This window comes from Pelodiscus sinensis, chromosome 4 (assembly GCF_049634645.1).
Source record: "Pelodiscus sinensis isolate JC-2024 chromosome 4, ASM4963464v1, whole genome shotgun sequence".
Lineage (NCBI taxonomy): Eukaryota > Metazoa > Chordata > Testudines > Trionychidae > Pelodiscus > Pelodiscus sinensis.
In genome coordinates this window covers 6,114,808-6,133,016 of record NC_134714.1, presented here as the reverse complement: position 1 = coordinate 6,133,016, position 18,209 = coordinate 6,114,808, and the positions used below count along the sequence as shown (strand labels likewise).

The 18,209-nt window shown below is 51.6% G+C and overlaps 1 protein-coding gene across 4 annotated transcripts in view; it reads left to right on the top strand.

Moving 5' to 3' along the window:
* Positions 1 to 18,209, top strand: part of CDKL1 (cyclin dependent kinase like 1) — a 30,908-nt gene that overhangs the window by 6,817 nt on the left and 5,882 nt on the right. For 2 of the 4 annotated variants that reach the window (XM_075926163.1, XM_075926165.1), the window contains exons 2-6: positions 2,163 to 2,284; positions 7,657 to 7,729; positions 9,900 to 9,990; positions 11,243 to 11,443; positions 17,069 to 17,151. In XM_075926163.1, coding sequence (XP_075782278.1) covers positions 2,163 to 2,284; positions 7,657 to 7,729; positions 9,900 to 9,990; positions 11,243 to 11,443; positions 17,069 to 17,151 — 570 coding nt within the window. Of the gene's footprint in view, positions 1 to 2,162; positions 2,285 to 3,483; positions 5,637 to 7,656; positions 7,730 to 9,899; positions 9,991 to 11,242; positions 11,444 to 17,068; positions 17,152 to 18,209 lie in introns of those variants that run through there. The other 2 variants (XM_075926162.1, XM_075926164.1) reach the window with 2 other exon arrangements.

Here is an 18,209-nt window from a genome sequence, read left to right as displayed (position 1 = left end):
ATGTGTGTGTCTGAAAACTGTAGGTACTGGGGGGACTTATAATTTTTTTCAAGGGGGTACCTTATAAAAAAGGTTGAGACGCACTGCTGTAGGTGACCAGGAGCTCCCAAATAACCGGCACTGATTATCATCGCCTCTGATTCCTCTGCCTTGCCACCCCTGCCGCTGCCTGTTACCTGACCAGCCCCAATCTGCCCCACTGCTCCTCACACAGTCCATTCGTGGCGTTTCCTGTGGACCTTTTCTAAGGAGGCTCGATCCTTTGGGAGAGGAAATGAGCAATCTCACCCTGGTACTCGGGGGGAGGCTTTTCACCTGCATGGGTACATAAAATCTCTCACATTGAGAAGAACGATTCTCACTCGTATGAGTGGATTCGTCTAGTCAGCCTAGCGCAGTGTATCTCAACCAACAATGTTATCGCCCACCCAACTACAATTAAGTTGTTGAAACAAACGTGTTGAAACTGTAGAAACAAGATTTGTGTGTCTGAAAACTGTAGGGTCTGTGGGTCTTTATAATTTTTTTTAAAAGGGTACTTGATTAAAAAAAAGGTTGAGGCACAACTTAGACCCTTCTGAAGTTCCTTACAGTCTCCTCCCGTGCTGGCTAATTGAAATAATTGTTCTCTACTATCTTGCTGCTCGTTCCCTTTTCCGAATTGTTTGGCCACGTATTTCAAGCTGGCCCAGTACAGCACCGTGGAGAGGCCTGGTTGTCAGTTTCCTGCTGAACGTTCCTTGTTGATTCTAAAGCTCGGTCCAGCACAAACCGCAGGGATGCCTGTCTTTGCCAGTGCAGGAGGAATCTCCCTGCAGACAGTGGCAGTACTCATCTGACGAAAATTACCCAATGGCCTAAGGGTCCTCTGGGTCCAGCGCTGCTTCTCTTCCTTTGCCAGTTACTTATTCCATGTCCCTTGCTTAAAAAAAAAACACCCAAAATGAAAACCAAACTTTGTCAAAGAAATGGAACAGCAATTTCATATGGCAGCCTACAAGGCCCAGAGGTGCCAGACCTTCAGGAACCTGGGTCTCCAGTTCTTTGGTAAGGATGCCCATGATACCAAGCGAGACTCGGCTTGGGAATTGCTTCAAGAAAACCAACCCCAAAACCTCATTTCCTCGGGAAACCCTCCGAAGCCGAGCCAGGCGATTAGCAGAGCAAGGAGCAGAAGGCTTCGCTGCGTCATCGGGTGTGATTCGTAATGTCTTAGGCCCATGGAGTGGCCTATCTTCTATAAAACGTTTTTTTTCCCCCAGCAGCTAGAAGGTCTTATTGTTTGTATTTCCAGGCCATTGTCTCTGCTTCCACTGCGGTACAGTCGGAGGCTACAGGCATATGTGGTGGGCGATACTGAAATACCTGGGATGGGTAGAAATTGGTGGTGGGTTTTTTGCCTCCCAGCATCTTCTCTAGTAGCTGTCTGCTTAAGCCAAGTTTATCTGTGCCCCCCTGCCATTGTCTGTGAAATAACTAACCCCTAGAGATGTAAGCAACTAGTTGACTATCCGATAAGCAAACGCTTATCAGATAGTCAACTAGTCCCTCAACTAGCTGCTTCTGCGCCCCCTCGCTGCCTCTATCAGAGGTTCTCCCCCACACCATCTCCACAGGGGGTAGAGGGGACCGGGTGCGAGCCAGGAATCAGCTGATTCTCGGCTTGCACCCAGTCCCAGACACTGTGCCTCTGCTTTTTAAATGGAGTCAGAGCTGGCATGGGAATCGGCTGTCCCGGCTCGTGTTGGGTCCCCCCTTGCTGCGCTTCAGCCTTTTAAATGTGTTAAGAGCTGAGCCACAGCGGGGATCGCTCCCAGGACAGGAGCTAACCCTGCGGTGGCTCCCTCGCTTACCGACAAATCGACTAGTTGACGGAAAAATCCATCGACTAGTCGATTAGTTGATGAAACGAAATCTAACATCCCTGCCACCCACTAGTCTCTTTTGGCCCTGCGGGTGGCGCTGTTGGTCCCCCTACTGGGCAAGCTGGCTGATTCAAGGTGTCTTTGTGTAAGAAACATTCTTTGCTCCAGAGACCCAGAACTTTCCATCCCACAAACACTTTCCTTTTCCTTCCCCCGCCCGCCTCGCTCTGCAGCTCCAAGCCGCGGGGCCGGCTGGGCTGCCTTGCTCACGAGGCTGCTCCGCTGTTGCCTTCACAGCAGTTGAAGCACCCCAACCTGGTCAACCTGCTGGAAGTCTTCCGGAGGAAGCGGAAGCTGCACTTGGTCTTCGAGTACTGCGACCGCACGGTGCTGCACGAGCTGGACAAGCACCCGCGGGGGTGAGTAGCCACCGCCCGGGCCGGGGTGGGGGTTGGGAGAGTTGGCGGGAGTCGCTGCCTGCTCGGGAGGGCCTCGTTAATCTCAGTTGGGGGGTGGGGTGTCGTGGCTGCCTGGCAGTGTGCACGTGACCCTTGGTTACTGGGGCTTAGGGAGGCGGTTGGAAAGAAATGCCCAAGGGCCTGGGAGCTGCTCACCAAGGAGATTGTGTGGCTCAGCCCAGGCATTCAGAGTAATGGCTGGCCTGCATGGCAGGAGCACACTGGAGCGGGAAAAGGGCTAGAATAGTGTTTCTTAAACTGTGTTCAAAATGGCCGCCTTAAAGCGGCAGGCAACCCCCCACCTTTTTTTTTTTTTTTTTTTTTTTTGCGCTTAACAAAAAATCCTTGGTGAGTTCCTCATTTAAAAAAAAATTGTTGGGTGTTCCTCGGTCTTAAAAAGTTTAAGAAACACTGGGCTAGAGAGACCTAATGAGTCTGAAGAGCAGGAGGCAGCCCTGGGCGTGGGGGGGGGGGGAGTCACAATTGCCTGTGAGTAGCAATGAAATCCACCTCTGGGGGCTTAGGAAAGGCAGCAGCTGCTGGCTTCCGACCTGATGGGTTCCCATCAGCCACTCGGTAACACCCAGCTTTCTAGCCACCTTCCTGATTCTGTGAGTCCCCCATGGGATGGGGCCCTCTGGCCACACTGCTGAGAAGTAATGACCCCGTCCGGCCTGGATTGCCAGCCAGTCTGATGCTGAGGGAGCATTGGCCTCAAATTCTCTCTTCCCCCCCCCCCTCCCGGTGGGTGTTCTGGGTCTGGGTTCGAGCACAGCCATGGGGAAGCCTGCCCCCTGCTGCGTGTGTGAGGTCACTGCAGGGCCTTGCTGCCCAAGGCTGTGTTGACTCCAGCACCTGTGATCAACTCAGCATCTGCCTGGGTGACTGTGCTTAGCTTCACCTCCGCTGGGTCCCCTGAAATCTCCCTCTTGCCTGGCCCTTCCCCCCCTGCTGGGCTGGGCTCTTCCCCCCCCCCCCCCCCCCTGCTCCCCGCCCCAGTCATGCTGGCTCGTGAGAACTGCAGGGGCCAGATTCAGGCAAGCCAGGGGCTGCATCCTGCCCTTGGGCCCTACGTTCCCCACCCCTGAGTTAAAGGGTAGGACGATAATTAATACCCGTCAACATGGTTTTATTGAAAATAGGTCTTGTCAAACCTGATTTCCTCCTTTCAAAAGGTTGCAGGTTTGAGCGGTAAAAGTAAAAACGTAAACGTCATAGACTTAAACGTTGCTAAGACTTGACTTAGGCCCACGCAGGGTTCTGATTAAAAAAAAAACCGAGCACCGACCAATCACCGCAAAGCACGTTGTAAATGGATTAAGAACTGGCTGGCTGACATTGCTCACAAGGGAGTTGACGATGGTGAATTACCATCGATGGGGGCGTCGCTAGCGGGGATCTGCAAGGGTTGGTTCTAGCCTGACTCTTCGCCATTTGAATCGGTGAGCAGCAAGTAAATATAAAGCCGCTGCGGATGAAGTTTGTGGGTGACACGCGGGCTGGCGGAATAAAGCAGCGACAGGGCGGTTACGTGGAGTGGTCCGAATGGCTCAATAAGATAGGCTTTGTCATCCAGCCGAGTGCCAGCTCGTACATCTCAGGATAAGGAACGCAGGCCCTGCCTACAGAACGGAGGACGGTCGTGTGAAGCAGGGACTCTGGATTTAGGGTCCTAGCAGATGGGCAGCAGCTGGTGAGCTCCGTGCACAGCGATGTGGCAGAATGTGCCCTACACGTCCCATGAGCCCTAACGGGAGTAGTGAGTTGGGACAGGGAAGGGGGATGTCCCCTCTGCGCCTGAGACCGACACTAGAACACGGTGGCCAGTTCTGGAATCCTCGTCTTTGGAAGGATCTCGAGCGAGTGGAGAGGGAGCCACAGAGATGACTGGAAAGCGGGACCAAAAGGCCGTGCAGTGATGGACGTGGAGCCGAGTCTGTTCGGATTACCGAAAGGAGATGGAGCAGTGATTTGAGCAGAGAATTTGCCGGACCACAGGCGGTCAATATTGTCGAGCAGCAGTGCCACTGCTCACTGGGCTCTTAGAAGACTTTTAGGGGAACACGAGAGCTAAAGAACAGCACAGAGCACGGAGCGCCAGGACTGGCGGCTGTAAACAAACTGTATGAAGCCGCCGGAAACTTGGCCACACTCATGAAAAGTGGACATCCAGCAAACCGAAATCATTCCAGACCACGGATGTTGTCAGACCAGAGAGTGCCGGACTAGAGCGTTCTGGATTAGAGAGGTTCAATCTGTATTAAGCTTGCTGTAGGCGAAATAGATCGGATGTTTTATTTTAGAACAATCTTGGTCCGTGCCACTCTGAGTGGACGGTTTTTGAAAACTTGATTAGAATGTATCCGTGCCTTCCCGGGGAGAAAATACCCTGTACCCCTTATCCTCACAGAGCAAGGCAGAGCAGCATCCGGGGGCTGGATATTAAATCTAAACAACTGGAAATAAGGCACAGAGATTGGTCCGCGAGGGTGATTAACTCTTGGAACAAGCTACCAAAGGAGGTGGTGGATTCTCCGTCCCTTAGGGTCTCAAGTCATGGCCAGGTGCCGTTCCGGACGACCGGCATTAGCCCAGCAAGTTACTGGTCTCAATCCAGGGGTAACGGGGTGACGTGTAAGAGCTGAGTGATATCCCGGAGGCAGCCTGGTTGATTTATTAGGTTCCTCCTGCCCTGTAACTCTTGAGTCCACAGAGCATCAAGAACAATGCAATGCTTTACAAACCGGCCAGCACTCAAATGAATGAGATTATTTGTCACTGCTGCGCTCGCTTGAAAGGACGTTTTATGGATGTTTCCAGGACTTTGGACTGAAGTTTCAGTTGCCCTACAGCAGGAGTATAAAGGGACCAGCTGTTTGTAAGAGCGAAGGGTTTACGCAGATGGAAACAAGAATGAAAGAGCAACATCTCACCCCGGACTGTCCCATGGCAGGCTGGCCGCGCAGGGCTGCCTCTCAGTAAGACTGCCTGGCGTTCCCCGGGGAAGTAACGTTATTTATAACTCGGCCAGCTTTGAACCTGGGGCCAGATTGGGCTGCTGTCGGCCGGCAGCGCTGGACGTAACGTCCTCCCCGGACCATTTCCTGAGCTGGACTCTAGCCCTGGATTGGCAGGAGAGCCATAAAAGTGACGTGTCCAGAATGGGTGCTCAAATGGGACTGTTCCCCTTTTCTAGCAACTTTAGAAGGGATTTAAAAAAGGCAGAAAACATTTGTGCTGGGCCTTGGAAACCTCCAGACTATGAGCTCTGCCCTGCCAGTGGTTTGAGCACTGGCCTGCTAAACCCAGGGTTGTGAGTTCAATCCTTGCAGAGACCATTTGGGGCAAAAATTTGTCAGGAATGGGTCTTGGTCCCGCTGTGAAGGCAGAGGACTGAACTCAATGACCTTTCAAGGTCCCTTCCAGACCTAGGAGATAGGCAATCTCCATTATAAAAAAAAAAAAGCACTTCTCAGTGCCTGAGGATTATGTATTACAGGTTGAAACTCTCTGAACTGGGACTCTCTGGTCTGGCCACATGTGGAGAGCTAGCGCAGGGGAGCCCTGCAGCTGGCAGGGCAAGAGGGCTTTTAGGGCAGCAGGAGCCGGGCACGCAGAGGTTGCGGGGCAACTGGTGCGGCAGCAAGAGCTGGGTGCTGAGCGGGAGCCTGGTGCACAGAGAGGCAGTGGGGCTGCTGGGCGCTGGGGCGTGCCTGGAGGCGGAGGGACTGCCCGGCAGGTCGGCAGGGCCAGCGAGAGGGGGAAGGCTGCCGGTCGGGCCGGGGCTGGCAGCAGCAGTGTGGCCAGAAATTACCTCCCTGGTCTGGCACACTCCCTTATCTGGGACGGGTCAGGTCCCAAGGGTGCCGGACCAGGGAGGTCCAACCTGCACTAACTGTACCGCCCCATAACGATGGGGATGTGGGTGCTGGAGGCTGAGGTTTAACAAAGATGTCCTCTCTCTCAAACGTTGGTTAGGCATTGACGTGAAATAGCTGGGAGGGAACAGAGCAAGCCCTTCCTCTCCTGTGCTCGGCTTTCTCTCGTGGGGTGGCTGAGCTACTGCTCCAGCCGTGTCATGCGTCAGAGCTGCCCTCAGTATTGTGCTTTGCCTCACTGTCTCCAGTGCCGGCAGGGGCGAGCCGGTGGAGACCGGCCATGGGCATTGTTTGCAGGATGGCGGAAGAGTTAGCGGTGCAGGAGACGTGACTGATGAGACTTAGCTGCAGGACAGGAGGCGCCAGCAACCCGATGCTTGGTTGCCAGGAGGCAGACGCAATCTCAGCAAGATATGAATGGCACCAAAAACCTTGGATGGGGCTCAGCTGGTGTAAATCTTCGCGTCTTGTCATTGTAAACTGACCTTTGGTGCTTGCGTGAGTTGGGTCGGCGCTTGGGGTAGTGCCGGAAAGTACATAGGGGCCTTCAGGATGGGCCTTGAGGCTGCTACAGGCTTAGCGTTGCCTTAGAAGAGAGGTTCACACACCCAAAGGGTCTCTGTGAAACCCCAAACGGAGTTTCTGGCTGCAGCATAAAAATGGGGGAAGAGCAGACAGGAGCAGAGAGAAAAGCTTCTATTGTCAGTAACCTGGGTGGACGTTTCTCCAGGTTCCTGTATTTACAGAGCAGGGAGGCAGAGGAGTGAATGTGCTTCTTTGAACTTGTCTGGGGGGGGGGGGGGGGAAATGGTCCCAACGTGTTGTGTTGTGAGGTCTGTACATCCCGATATCGCTGGCATTCCGGTTTGTTGTCCTTGGAGGTAGGGTTGCCAGATACCTTCACAAAAAATCCCGAACTGGCAAAAAAAAAATTAATTGGGGGGTGGGGGGGGGGGGGGGGGAAGGAGACCAAACTTGTTAAGCAAAAAAAAAAAGAGAGAGAGAGAAAAGAGTTTGCTGCACCTTTAAATTACTGCGCTCCTCGCTCTCCCCGCCCTCACAGACGCTGGCGGCCATCTTTTTGAGGGGGAAAAAAAAGGCCACTGCACCTTTAAATTACCACGCTCCTCACTCCCCCTCTGCCCTCGCAGATGCCGGCAGCCATCTTTTTGAGGAAAAAAAAGGCCACTACGCCTTTAAATTACCGCGCTCCTCACTCCGCCACCCTCACAGACGCCGCCGGCCTTTCATCCAAGGAAAACAGAAAATACCAGACATTTTACTTGTCCGGTATTCTCTGTTGTTTTTTTTATCAGATGGAAGGCCAAAATACCGAACTGTCTGGCAAAAACCGGATACCTGGCAACCCTACTTGGAGTTTAACTTTGTTCTCCTCCTTGCGCCTAATGTCATTGAAAAAATAAATGTTATTCCTGGTGCTTTTTTTAAAAATAGGGTCCCAGAGCATCTCGTGAAGAGCATAACGTGGCAGACTCTCCAAGCGGTAAACTTTTGCCACAAACACAACGTAAGTCCCGTAAACACCAGTGCCGTGTGTCGCCGTGTGGCGTTGAAGCGGGTACAGCTCTTGTTACAGTCTCCCCGGTCTGGGATACTTTATGCAGGGGCGTCAAGAAGGCCTCCCCCTCCACCATCTTCAATGTTGCTACAAGCACCTGATTATTTTATTCATTAGTTAGATCCCTGAGGTTCTTGGTCAGTGATTTATTGTAATGACTTCAGGTGAGCTTCCTGCCTTAAGAATAGCTTGTAGTGGTGTGTCCTTCTGTGAGAATTGTCACCAAACGCAGCCAGCGCGGCAGAGAACAGACCCGATCGCTAGTAATTCAAGGTCTGATTCTACTGGATTCATTGACACTTTTTCCTGACTGTAGCGGGTGTTCAATCATAGAATCATAGAATAATAGGACTGGAAGGGACCTCGAGAGGTCATCGAGTCCAGCCCCCCGCCCTCAAGGCAGGATCAAGCTCCGTCTACACCATCCCTGACAGATGTCTATCTAACCTGTTCTTAAATATCTCCAGAGAGGGAGATTCCACCACCTCCCTTGGCAATTTATTCCAATATTTGACCACCCTGACAGTTAGGAATTTTTTCCTAATGTCCAATCTAAACCTCCCCTGCTGCACTTTAAGCCCATTACTCCTTGTCCTGTCCTCAGAAACCAAGAGGAACAAATTTTCGCCTTCCTCCTTGTGACACCCTTTTAGATATTTGAAAGCCGCTATCATGTCCCCCCTTAATCTTCTTTTTTCCAAACTAAACAAGTCCAGTTCATGAAGCCTGGCTTCATAGGTCATGTTCTCTAGACCTTTAATCATTCTTGTCGCTCTTCTCTGTACCCTTTCCAATTTCTCCACATCTTTCTTGAAATGTGGCGCCCAGAACTGGACACAGTACTCCAGCTGAGGCCTAACTAGTGCAGAATAGAGCGGCAGAATGACTTCACGAGTTTTGCTTACAACACACCTGTTGATACAACCTAGAATCATAACCTGTTGGATCAGGTCCCTACTGAAAAGTTACAAAAGTCACCTGTGCTACAATCTCTAAGGGTGCGTCTGCACGGCAGCGTTATTTCAGAATAATGGCCGTTGATCCAAAAGAACAATGGGAACGTCTGTACAGCAATTCCGTTATTTCGAAATGAATACAAAATAACGGACAGCTTATTCCAACTCCCATAAGGCTCATTTTATGAGGAATAACGCCACTTCCGGAATAGAAGTAGTGTGGACGCTCCAGTGCTCTATTTCGAAATAGCTCCTCCCCAGAGCCATGCAAAGGAATTACTCCCCAGTGCCTCCTGGGGCTCTAAATCGAGGTAGCATGTCCATATTAGAGGGGCCTGCTTTGGACTGATTTTGAGGCTTCCCTGTAGTGTAGACATGCTATTTCAAAATAAGCTGTTTGGGAATATTTCTTCTGGAATAGCTTATTCCGAATAAGCGTGCAGTGTAGACACACCGTAAGGGACCAGCAAACCTGCTGTTCTTTTGGGAGCTGGATCGTAGTTCGAGGCTGAATAAAAATTGTCCCAGGACTCCTGGGCCTTGCTGTGTACGAGGCGGCAGAGGTGGGAGCAGAGGTGGGAGAGTTGCATGTTGGAGAGGGTGCTTTATGCGAATTTAGCGGTTATCAGCTTTGTTTTTATTTATCTGCCGAGATGTAAGAGGGGGAGGGAGACCTCTTTGGAACAAACATTTTGTTTCCACTGGTAGAGTGCGTAAGGCCGAGCTGCGAGAACTTGGCAGCCTGCCTCATTGGCTTGCCGAGTTTGTTTTGTCTCTTTCTCTCTCTTCCTCCCCCATTAAATTGATGGATTGTGTTTGGTGCCAGTCGGCACCGTGAACCCTGCCCGTGTAAAGAGCTCCGTCAATGTCTATCATGCTGCTCCATTATTTCCCACTGGGCCACTGGAGTCGAATGGGGGTTGTCGGAGCAATGCAGAACTATGCTGCTGAAATTGCGGACATGCATCATGTCTTTGTCCCCAGGGCGGAGTGAAAGGCCGGGTTATGGGAGGGCCCGGTGGGGATGCTCCGCTAGCGTCAAAGAAACTTTTCATTTTCTGTTCGGTTCACAATACCCATCAAGGGTGGTGAGCTCAGTGGTGGGAATGCAGCAGTGTTAACCTGGTCCAGATTGCTCCTGACTCCCTTGTTTCTGTTTCCAGTGCATCCATCGGGACGTGAAGCCGGAAAACATCCTAATCACGAAGCACGCGGTCATTAAACTGTGTGACTTTGGATTTGCTCGCATACTAAGTAAGTGCAGGTAACTTCTTCCGTGTAGCATGCGTGTCCAAAACCTGTAGCATGCGTGTCTGAGACCTGGATTCACATTCTGTTAAAGACGCTCTCTGAGGACCACCATACTTTTTGTTGTTTTTTAAGTTGTGTCTAGAATGCCTTCCTGTGGCAGACTGGCACAAAAAGTGCACGTGCCTGACTTTCCCTGCCTCAGTTTCCCCTTCGTATCACCCATGCCAAAGAATACTCTCTCATGCAGCAAATTCAGACAGTTTTATTCCGCTAGTTACACGATCCACAGAACCCTTGTAGTAAAAGCAGTTCCTGTCAGACCTCCCCCAGCAAAACGAGGCTGCATTAAAGGAGATGCCGATTGGGTAACTGGTTACCTGTTCACACCCCTAGGATGCCCAGATGTACATGAGAACCCTCTTGTGGTGGTTTCCACAGAAAACCTCTTTGGGGCAGAATCTTGTTATCGCGGGAAGCAGCGGTGGATTTAGGGCAGGGCGAGCGGGGCGGCTGCCCCGGGCCCCACGCTTCCCGAGGCCCCGCGCATGCGCCGTGTCAAAGGAGAGGCCCCGCAAAATTTCGCTGCCCGGGGCCCCGCGGTGCTGCCCTAGGCCCCACGGCACTCTTATCCGCCCCTGGCAGGAAGGGCCTGATAACAAAAGGCTCTTGTCCTGGGAATGAGGGCTTCCCTTTTCCTATAGTTAATACAGTCTTGAGACCCTTTGGTTTGCTCATTTCTCTAGACCTGTGTTTCCTGATTTTATTTGGCCACGGAACCCTTTTCAGCTTAAAATAATTTCAAGGAACCCCCAGGGTTCCCAGAGTAAAATTTGGCAAGCAAAAAAAAAAAGCCTCTCCAGAACTGGTTGAGCAAAAAAAACCCTGCAAAATACTCTGTCTCTTTAAGAGGGGGCGGGGCAATGCTGCGTTCTCGCAGAACCCTTACTTTCGCTTTGCGGAACCCTGGGGTTCCACAGAGCACCAATTGGGAAACACTGCTCTAGACAAACCCTTGAGGTTTGAGAGCTGAGAACTGGCCACAGTGCCCTCTCGGGGGAGTGAGTTACGGGGAAAAGTCGTTTTGATTCAAGTTGAATAAGTGCAGTGACCCACGTTGGTTTTTGCCGTGCTGCGACTTTTGGGACCGTTCCTGTAGCAATGTCCGCGAGAGATAAGCAACACGCTTGTTACGCTTCCCTTCCTCATTCTGACCCCAGATTTCTATGTATTTCTGTCTTTCCTGACCGTGCTCTAGCTGGACCTAGTGATTATTACACAGACTATGTGGCTACCAGATGGTACCGTTCTCCAGAGCTGCTTGTAGGAGATACTCAATATGGCCCTCCGGTGGACGTCTGGGCAATCGGCTGCGTCTTTGCCGAATTGTTGTCAGGTGTCCCCTTGTGGCCGGGGAAATCGGATGTGGACCAGCTGTACCTGATCAGGAGAACCTTGGGTAAGTGCAGTGAGGCTCAGAGCATTCCTCCCGAATCGTCACGTATTGAGCAATAGTGGAAAGCGGGCAAGAACTGGACCAACATGATTATTATGCAAATCAGACTCTGATTGACATTCGTGTATTAGGAAAATTTCCGATGATCCATTCAGAGCTCAGTTACACTCCGCCTCCCTGAGTGCTGGTTTATTTATTTATCTCATGACCAAAGGGTCACAAGATAGGGCTGTGGTGGCCGAGTGGTGAAGGTGTTGGACTAGAAATCCAATAGAGACTCCCTGGGCAGATTCACATCCTGCTCACAGTGAGGCCTGTGTCCTTAGGGGGGTTGTGGAATCTCCATCACTGGAGAGATTTAAGAGCCGATTAGACAGACACCTGTCAGGGATGATCTAGACCAGGTTTTCTTAAACTTTTTAAGACCAAGGAACACCAAACAATATTTTTTTTTTAATGAGGAACAGCTCATAAAGGAGGAAAGTTATTGAGCAAAAAAAAAAAAAAAAGTCGCCTACCCCTTTAAGAGCAGCCATTTTGAATTCTGTTGTTCTGTTTGCCATGGAACAAAGTTTAAGAAACACTGATCTAGACCAAGCCTACTCAACTTGGAAGCCCTGGGGGCCACAACGATACTCAGCACATGTCAAAGGCCGCAACTTAACTGTGGTTGCATATACGTGCAAATATATATGCAAATAGATTCTTTCACACTGATGGGCATGAATACAAAGATTAGGGTAAGACGACACAACACGCAGGCCCCATTTAAGTCAGTTCTGCTGATACTAATAAAATGCAATAGTTACCTGATTTTTCATCCATATGACAGCACTTTTAAGGAACAATGATATTCCAGGAATTTAACTACTAAAACACATCTCAACGGAAGACCATTATATTGACTCCTTTTTTGTTTTGGCTCCCACCCGCAGGCCGTGTGTTGAGCCCTGCGTAAACCCACACCGCACCGCGAGCCCCATGTTGAGTAACCCTGATCTAGACGGTGCTTGGTCCTGCTGTCAGGGCAGGGGACTGGGCTTGATGACCTCTCGAGGTCCCTTCCCATTCTAGGAATCTGTGATTTCACACGAATGCAGTTGTTTGTTTGGGGCCAAAAAGGAAATGTTATGTCAGAGAACAGCCCTTTGGGCAAACACCCTTCGAAGTCCGGAGCTTTGGCAGGCAAGGGCACTGCACAGTCCCAACGGAGTAGACAAAGTAGTTAGTTAGTTATAATATTTTTTGCCCTGGCCATCTATTTAAAACATTCGAGGCAGCTTACAAATTTTTTTTTTAAACACAATAAATAAATAAGTAAATAAACACAAAAGTAAAATACAGGACCCCGGGGGGAGGGGGAATAAAACCTGCTAAAACATCTCAAGAGGGGGGACGGACGGACGGACGGACACACACACACACAAAAGCATGGGTAAAATAAGGAGTCAGTATCTTCTCAGGGCTCCTGTATTTTACATCATCTCCAGTCCCCTGCCCTCACGGCAGGACCAAGCACAGGCCCCATCTGGAGTTGATGGGGTCTGTCTCTGGTGACGATGGGCCTGATCCTGAGGTGTGTGCTTTCTCCCACCAGGGCTGGCCCACAACATTTTGGCATCTGAGGCAGGGAGCTCAAATGACGTCCCCCTCGCTTGGGCCAAAACTTTGAAAGGTCTCAATTCTCTGGGGCCTAGTGGCGCCCCTCCTCCCTCCCCACAGTCTGGCACCTGAGGCGGCCGCCTCAGTTTGCCTCATGGTAAGGCCAGCCCTGGCTCCCACTGGATAATAACGTTAGTAGGGTCCCTTTTTGGCTTCGGTGGCCGTTAGGTTTCTCCGGCCGGGCCTGTCCCCGGCGTGTGTTTGCAAGAGCGTAGCTGGTGCTGCCTAGGAGCACCTACAGCCTTGCTCTGAGATTTAAGCTGGCCACCCAGTTGCTAAATCATTCTAGGACCCTTCCGTGGGCTGGGGGATACAGAAGTGCTGGTGGTTTTTAATGAGCTGAGTGACTAGAGGAAAAACCCGCCATGGTTCCTCCAGCTTAGGAGGCCATTTCTGATTCCGTTGCATTTGTGAGTCTTACGTATTTACCTTCCGGCCATTTTCACGAGACCGAACCTTCCCGGAGCCAGTTCTCACAGGAGGCGAATGTGACGCTCGGCTCTGTGCTCACGGCACGTCTTCGTATACCAGGCTCCCCGCTGGCAGTTGGCCGCACATGGGCACAGGGGTTCACCTGCCTGGAGCCGGCGGCAGGATCTGCACCGTGGAGTGCAACGTTCAGTTAGGGGTTGGGGGACAGACACAGCCGCGTGTGATCTATGTAAAGGACCGACGCTGAAGAGCGCAGGGAGCGCTTCGCAAGCCGTCGGCTGGAGCGTATTTCCTGGAGAACTTGGGCCTGGCTTGGAACAAGCAGAGAAGCGAGTTTCTCGTCGTCTCTGAGCCGTGAGTTTCTCGTCATTCCTTAGCTGACCAGGTGAAAGGTGAGATGAGGCTGATCACTTGCTGTGAATTATTTGCTGAAACCCTACATCTCCCTCCTTCCTCTCCAGTGTCTTGGACCTCGGAGGAGTCCTGCCTGGGCCATTCCCCCCAGGTTTAGAACGATCCTCGTGCTGCTGTATCTGGTCTTCTCCGGGGCGCTGGATGAGACTCACTTTGTTCTAGTCCAGGTGGATTTGCAATCATAGAATCATAGAACTGGAAGGGACCTTGAAAGTCCATCGAGTCCAGCCCTCTGCCCCCACTGCAGGACCAAGCACCGTCTAGATCATCCCTGATAGGTTTCTGTCCAACCTGCTCTTAAATATCTCCAGGGCTGGAGATTCCACAACCTCCCTAGGCAACTTATACCAGTGCTTAGCCATCCTGACCGTTAGGAAGTTGTGCCCATCACCAAGGAATCTGAGCACTGTGGACGTGATTGACAGTCCCTGGGGAGAATTCCCTTTGATGGGTTTTGCTCAGCTCCCTTCACGGTGTTGCTGCAGCTTGATGTTATTTTTGTGTCTGTTCCCAGATTCTCATACTGAACCCTTGAGGGGCATTTACACCAGCCATAACCTTTGTCATCTTCCCAATTCTTTCCTTTTATCCTCGGAGGGCTTTTTTTCTAGAACCCTTTTTACATTTTTTTTAACTTCTCCTGCACCACAAACTTTCTGGAAAACACAAATCTCTCCCCTGGTTTTAGCATCCTAGCTAGACTGCCCGGAGGCTGGAAACGGCCCCAGCTTTGCCCAGCCGTAGTGGTAAATGCCATACCTCTGTGTGAGGTGGGTTTGCCTCATTACAGCAGGGACATTTTGTAAAAGGGTCAGACAATCCCGGGGAAGACGCTGCAAACGGTTAAACTGCCGAGGCTCTCCCAGCTGTCGGTTGCTTAGCGACAGAGGCGTCCTTAGTCGGTTTTGGATTTCGAATGGGGGCTTTAAGAGATCAGCCTTCATGTAAATTATTGGGTGTGGTAGTGGGGTCACAGTGGTTCATCTCAGGGATAATGGGAGGCCATTCTGCCTTGCTATAGGCACCCTTAAAGATGTTAGGTGGCAATTAGCCAACTCTTACTGCATCTGTTTCACATGGGGGCTAACCCAGGGAATGGATTCTCCATCCTGGGGGGGAAATTGCTTTTTAATAGGTTATGAATCAAGATTCGTATTTCCATACTGGGTAACTTAGAAAGCCATTTAAAAGTCCTTTAATCCTTATTGTCGTTAAAATTCCTGTTATCCGATCCAGATCGACCCATTCTTAGTCCTGGTGTGATCACTCTGGAATACTCTCCCTTACGCGTGAGGGAAAGTTCCTATTTGTTGCGGGGAAGGGGGTTGAGCTCCGATGGATTTCCCTTTGAGCCAGCCTATGGAAAGGAGACGGGTCAAGGAAGTTATTTTCAACGGAGAGCTATTTGATCCAAGCCGTGCGGCTTCAATACTACATTAGTCCTAGATGGGTGGTTTGATTTTTAACATCTAGATCAATCCCGGCTGCTCTTCCGTAAGCACGAGGTTTAGGAAGCCGCCTTGGGGAGAGCGTGGCGTTAGCATAGGCCAGCGTCTGCGTTTCAGCCCTTTCCTGCCCAGCGGCGGGCTGCTCGGGGCTGTCCAAGAAGGAAGGTTGCAAATCTAAAATCCTGTATCAATAAGAACGTGACCATCTTCCCTAGTGGGTGCCCCCTACCAGCATTCGGAAAGGAGGGGCCCGTCGTCATAAACCGCATGGGCAACGCCCTGTCTTTGGAAGCGTGGGAACACAGCAGTAATCAGAGCAAGGGGCTGGCGTAACCTTCCCTGCCTCCGTTGTGAACCAAGCGCGCCCTGCGCCAGCAAAGCCCAAAACAAACAGTAGCTCCTGCCAGTCATTCATCGCTGCCGCAGACTGTTCCATCTCGCTAGATCTGAGCGGGGGGGTTCCTTGTTCATTTGTCTGGCCTGAGAAATGCAGACGCATCTCCCACGTTAGAGTGCCCTGGGCCCCGTAATAACGTCAGGCCAGCCCAGCGGGGCTTTCGGGTCCTCCGCTCATATCTGTTCGTGCAGCACCCTCTAGCGCTCACACTTGGACACACATCTGTATTCAGCCAGAGAATTGTCCTTTAGGATGCTACAGGTTGGGTCTCCCTAGTCCGGCACCCTAGGGACCTGACCCCTCCCAAAGGAGGGATTTTGCTGGACCAGGGGAGGTCAATTCCGGCCCCTCTGCTGCTGGATGCTGGGCTTTCCCGGGATCCGTCAGCAGACCGGGCTGGGCTACCCTCATGGGTGCCAGGTCCCCTCCCCCAGGCTCTGCAGCCACTTCTGGGCTCCGCGGCCAGCCACTGGGCTGCTGGTGCTACCAGGCTCTATGGGGCCCTGATCCCTGCCACTGGCCTCCTGGGGCTCTCTGGTCCAGCAACATCCATGCTCAGATGTGTGTCATTGGCCCTACATTGCTAACAGCTAATGGAGATTCTCTTGCTGGACCATAGATGTTGCTGGATCAGAGAGCCCCTGGACTTTGAGAGGTTCAACCTGTACTAGGCCAAAAATACCAGTATTGGTGCTTAAATGGAGCCGTTTTACTGACATGCCTTTGTTCTCACATGGTATGCTCCTTACTGTTCTAGGAGGGTGTCTTTTAAGCTGCGGGACTCTCAATTTGCCAGTATTATATGAATTACCAAACTGCGAAGGAAAAAACCCGAACCAGGCGTTAATATTGAGAAAGGGATTGCATGATTGTCACTGCGCGCAAAGCATAGAAATTCAGACCCTTGTGGTAGCCGTGGCTCGAAAAACACAGGCTCCTATAAGTTCAGCTGAAAGAGAATCTCCATTAGTCGTTAGCAGTGTAGGGTCAAAGACACACATTTGAGCAGTTCTGATTCCATCAGGCAGAGGAGCATGAGCCAGTCACTTCGTTGCAACATAGTGATTGTTTGTAAGGTAGTCAAGACATTTAATCGGTGAAGTCAAGATCGATGATCCGTTTGTAAGTGAACGTTGTATTGTTAGTTCTCTTAATGCCAGGAGATCGATTTTAAAAATCGTCTCTAGTTGCAGCCTCGCTCCAGGATAAGCTAGTAAAATGTGGGCTAATAAAACACGTAATTCCCCTGACTTGGCTTTTTATTCTTGATCCAAGGGGATCTTATTCCCAGGCATCAGCAAGTATTCAGCACCAATCAGTTCTTCAGTGGGGTGCGAATTCCCGATCCGGAGGACAAGGTAAGAGCGCCCTCCCAGTGTGCTTGAGTCCAGCACTGGTCGGCAATTTGCATGCTATGCAAATGAGACGGTTGTGTGTTGGCGAGAGAAATGTTTGTGCTTTGGCTTTCCTGGGGTGTATCCTTCGGCGGTTGTTCATAGAGCTACAAAGAAGCGCTAATGGATGGATACTCAGGGTATTTCCTAGGGATTAATGACCTGGTGGAGGGACGCGAGGGCTGGAGGCGCAGCTAAAAGCTGTGACTCCTGGGCAGCGGGTATTCTGCATGAACAGGGATATGCCAAGGCGGCTGTCGCTATTGGCCACATCGCTATGGGCCACGGCAAATGCCAGATGCAGACACCCAGCAGGCCCCGACCCTACAAACGCTGAAGCACGTGCTTCATGGTAAGTGTGCGCGTCGTGCCGTTCCACCCCGAGCTGGCTCTTGGCAGGAGAGGTCTGCAGGGGCTTGGACCCGGCTCCTTCTCGCTCTTCCCCTGGACTTCAGTCCGTGCTCCCGGCCCCTCCCGCCCGGGGGCCTTGGCGTGGCCCCTCCCAGCAGCCCCATTCCTGCCAGCGGCTGCCCTCTGCCATGCGGTGTGCATGTTGCCGAGCCAGAGATGCCGCGACGCCTTGGCATGCACATGGGGCAGGGCATGCAGCCACTGCTGCGCTGACCCACGGGCCCGGGGAGGGAAGCCCGTTTTTGGACCCAGCCCAACCCGCGCTGGGCGCTTGCAGTCTGGTCCCATTGAGCCTGGGTTGCGTTTGCAGAACCCAGAGAGCCCCTTATCAGCTCTGCTTGTGTAGGCGTGTTCCCGCTTGCACTTTGCCCCGTTGGGTGAGCTCTTGCCAGATCCACAGGGAGACTGTTTTGCGGGGACTTTTACCTTGGTCCCGCTGTTTGTTTTTTCCAACGTTCTCGTCCAATTTTCCTTTGATCATTTTTATCTTCCCACCTCTAAACTGACTCCCTCAAACCTCTCTGAACAATCCCTCTCCTGGGAGTTCGCTTGCATGTGATACCTGCACTGGTTATCTTATTCCACCTTCGTTATTGTTCTACGACCAATAC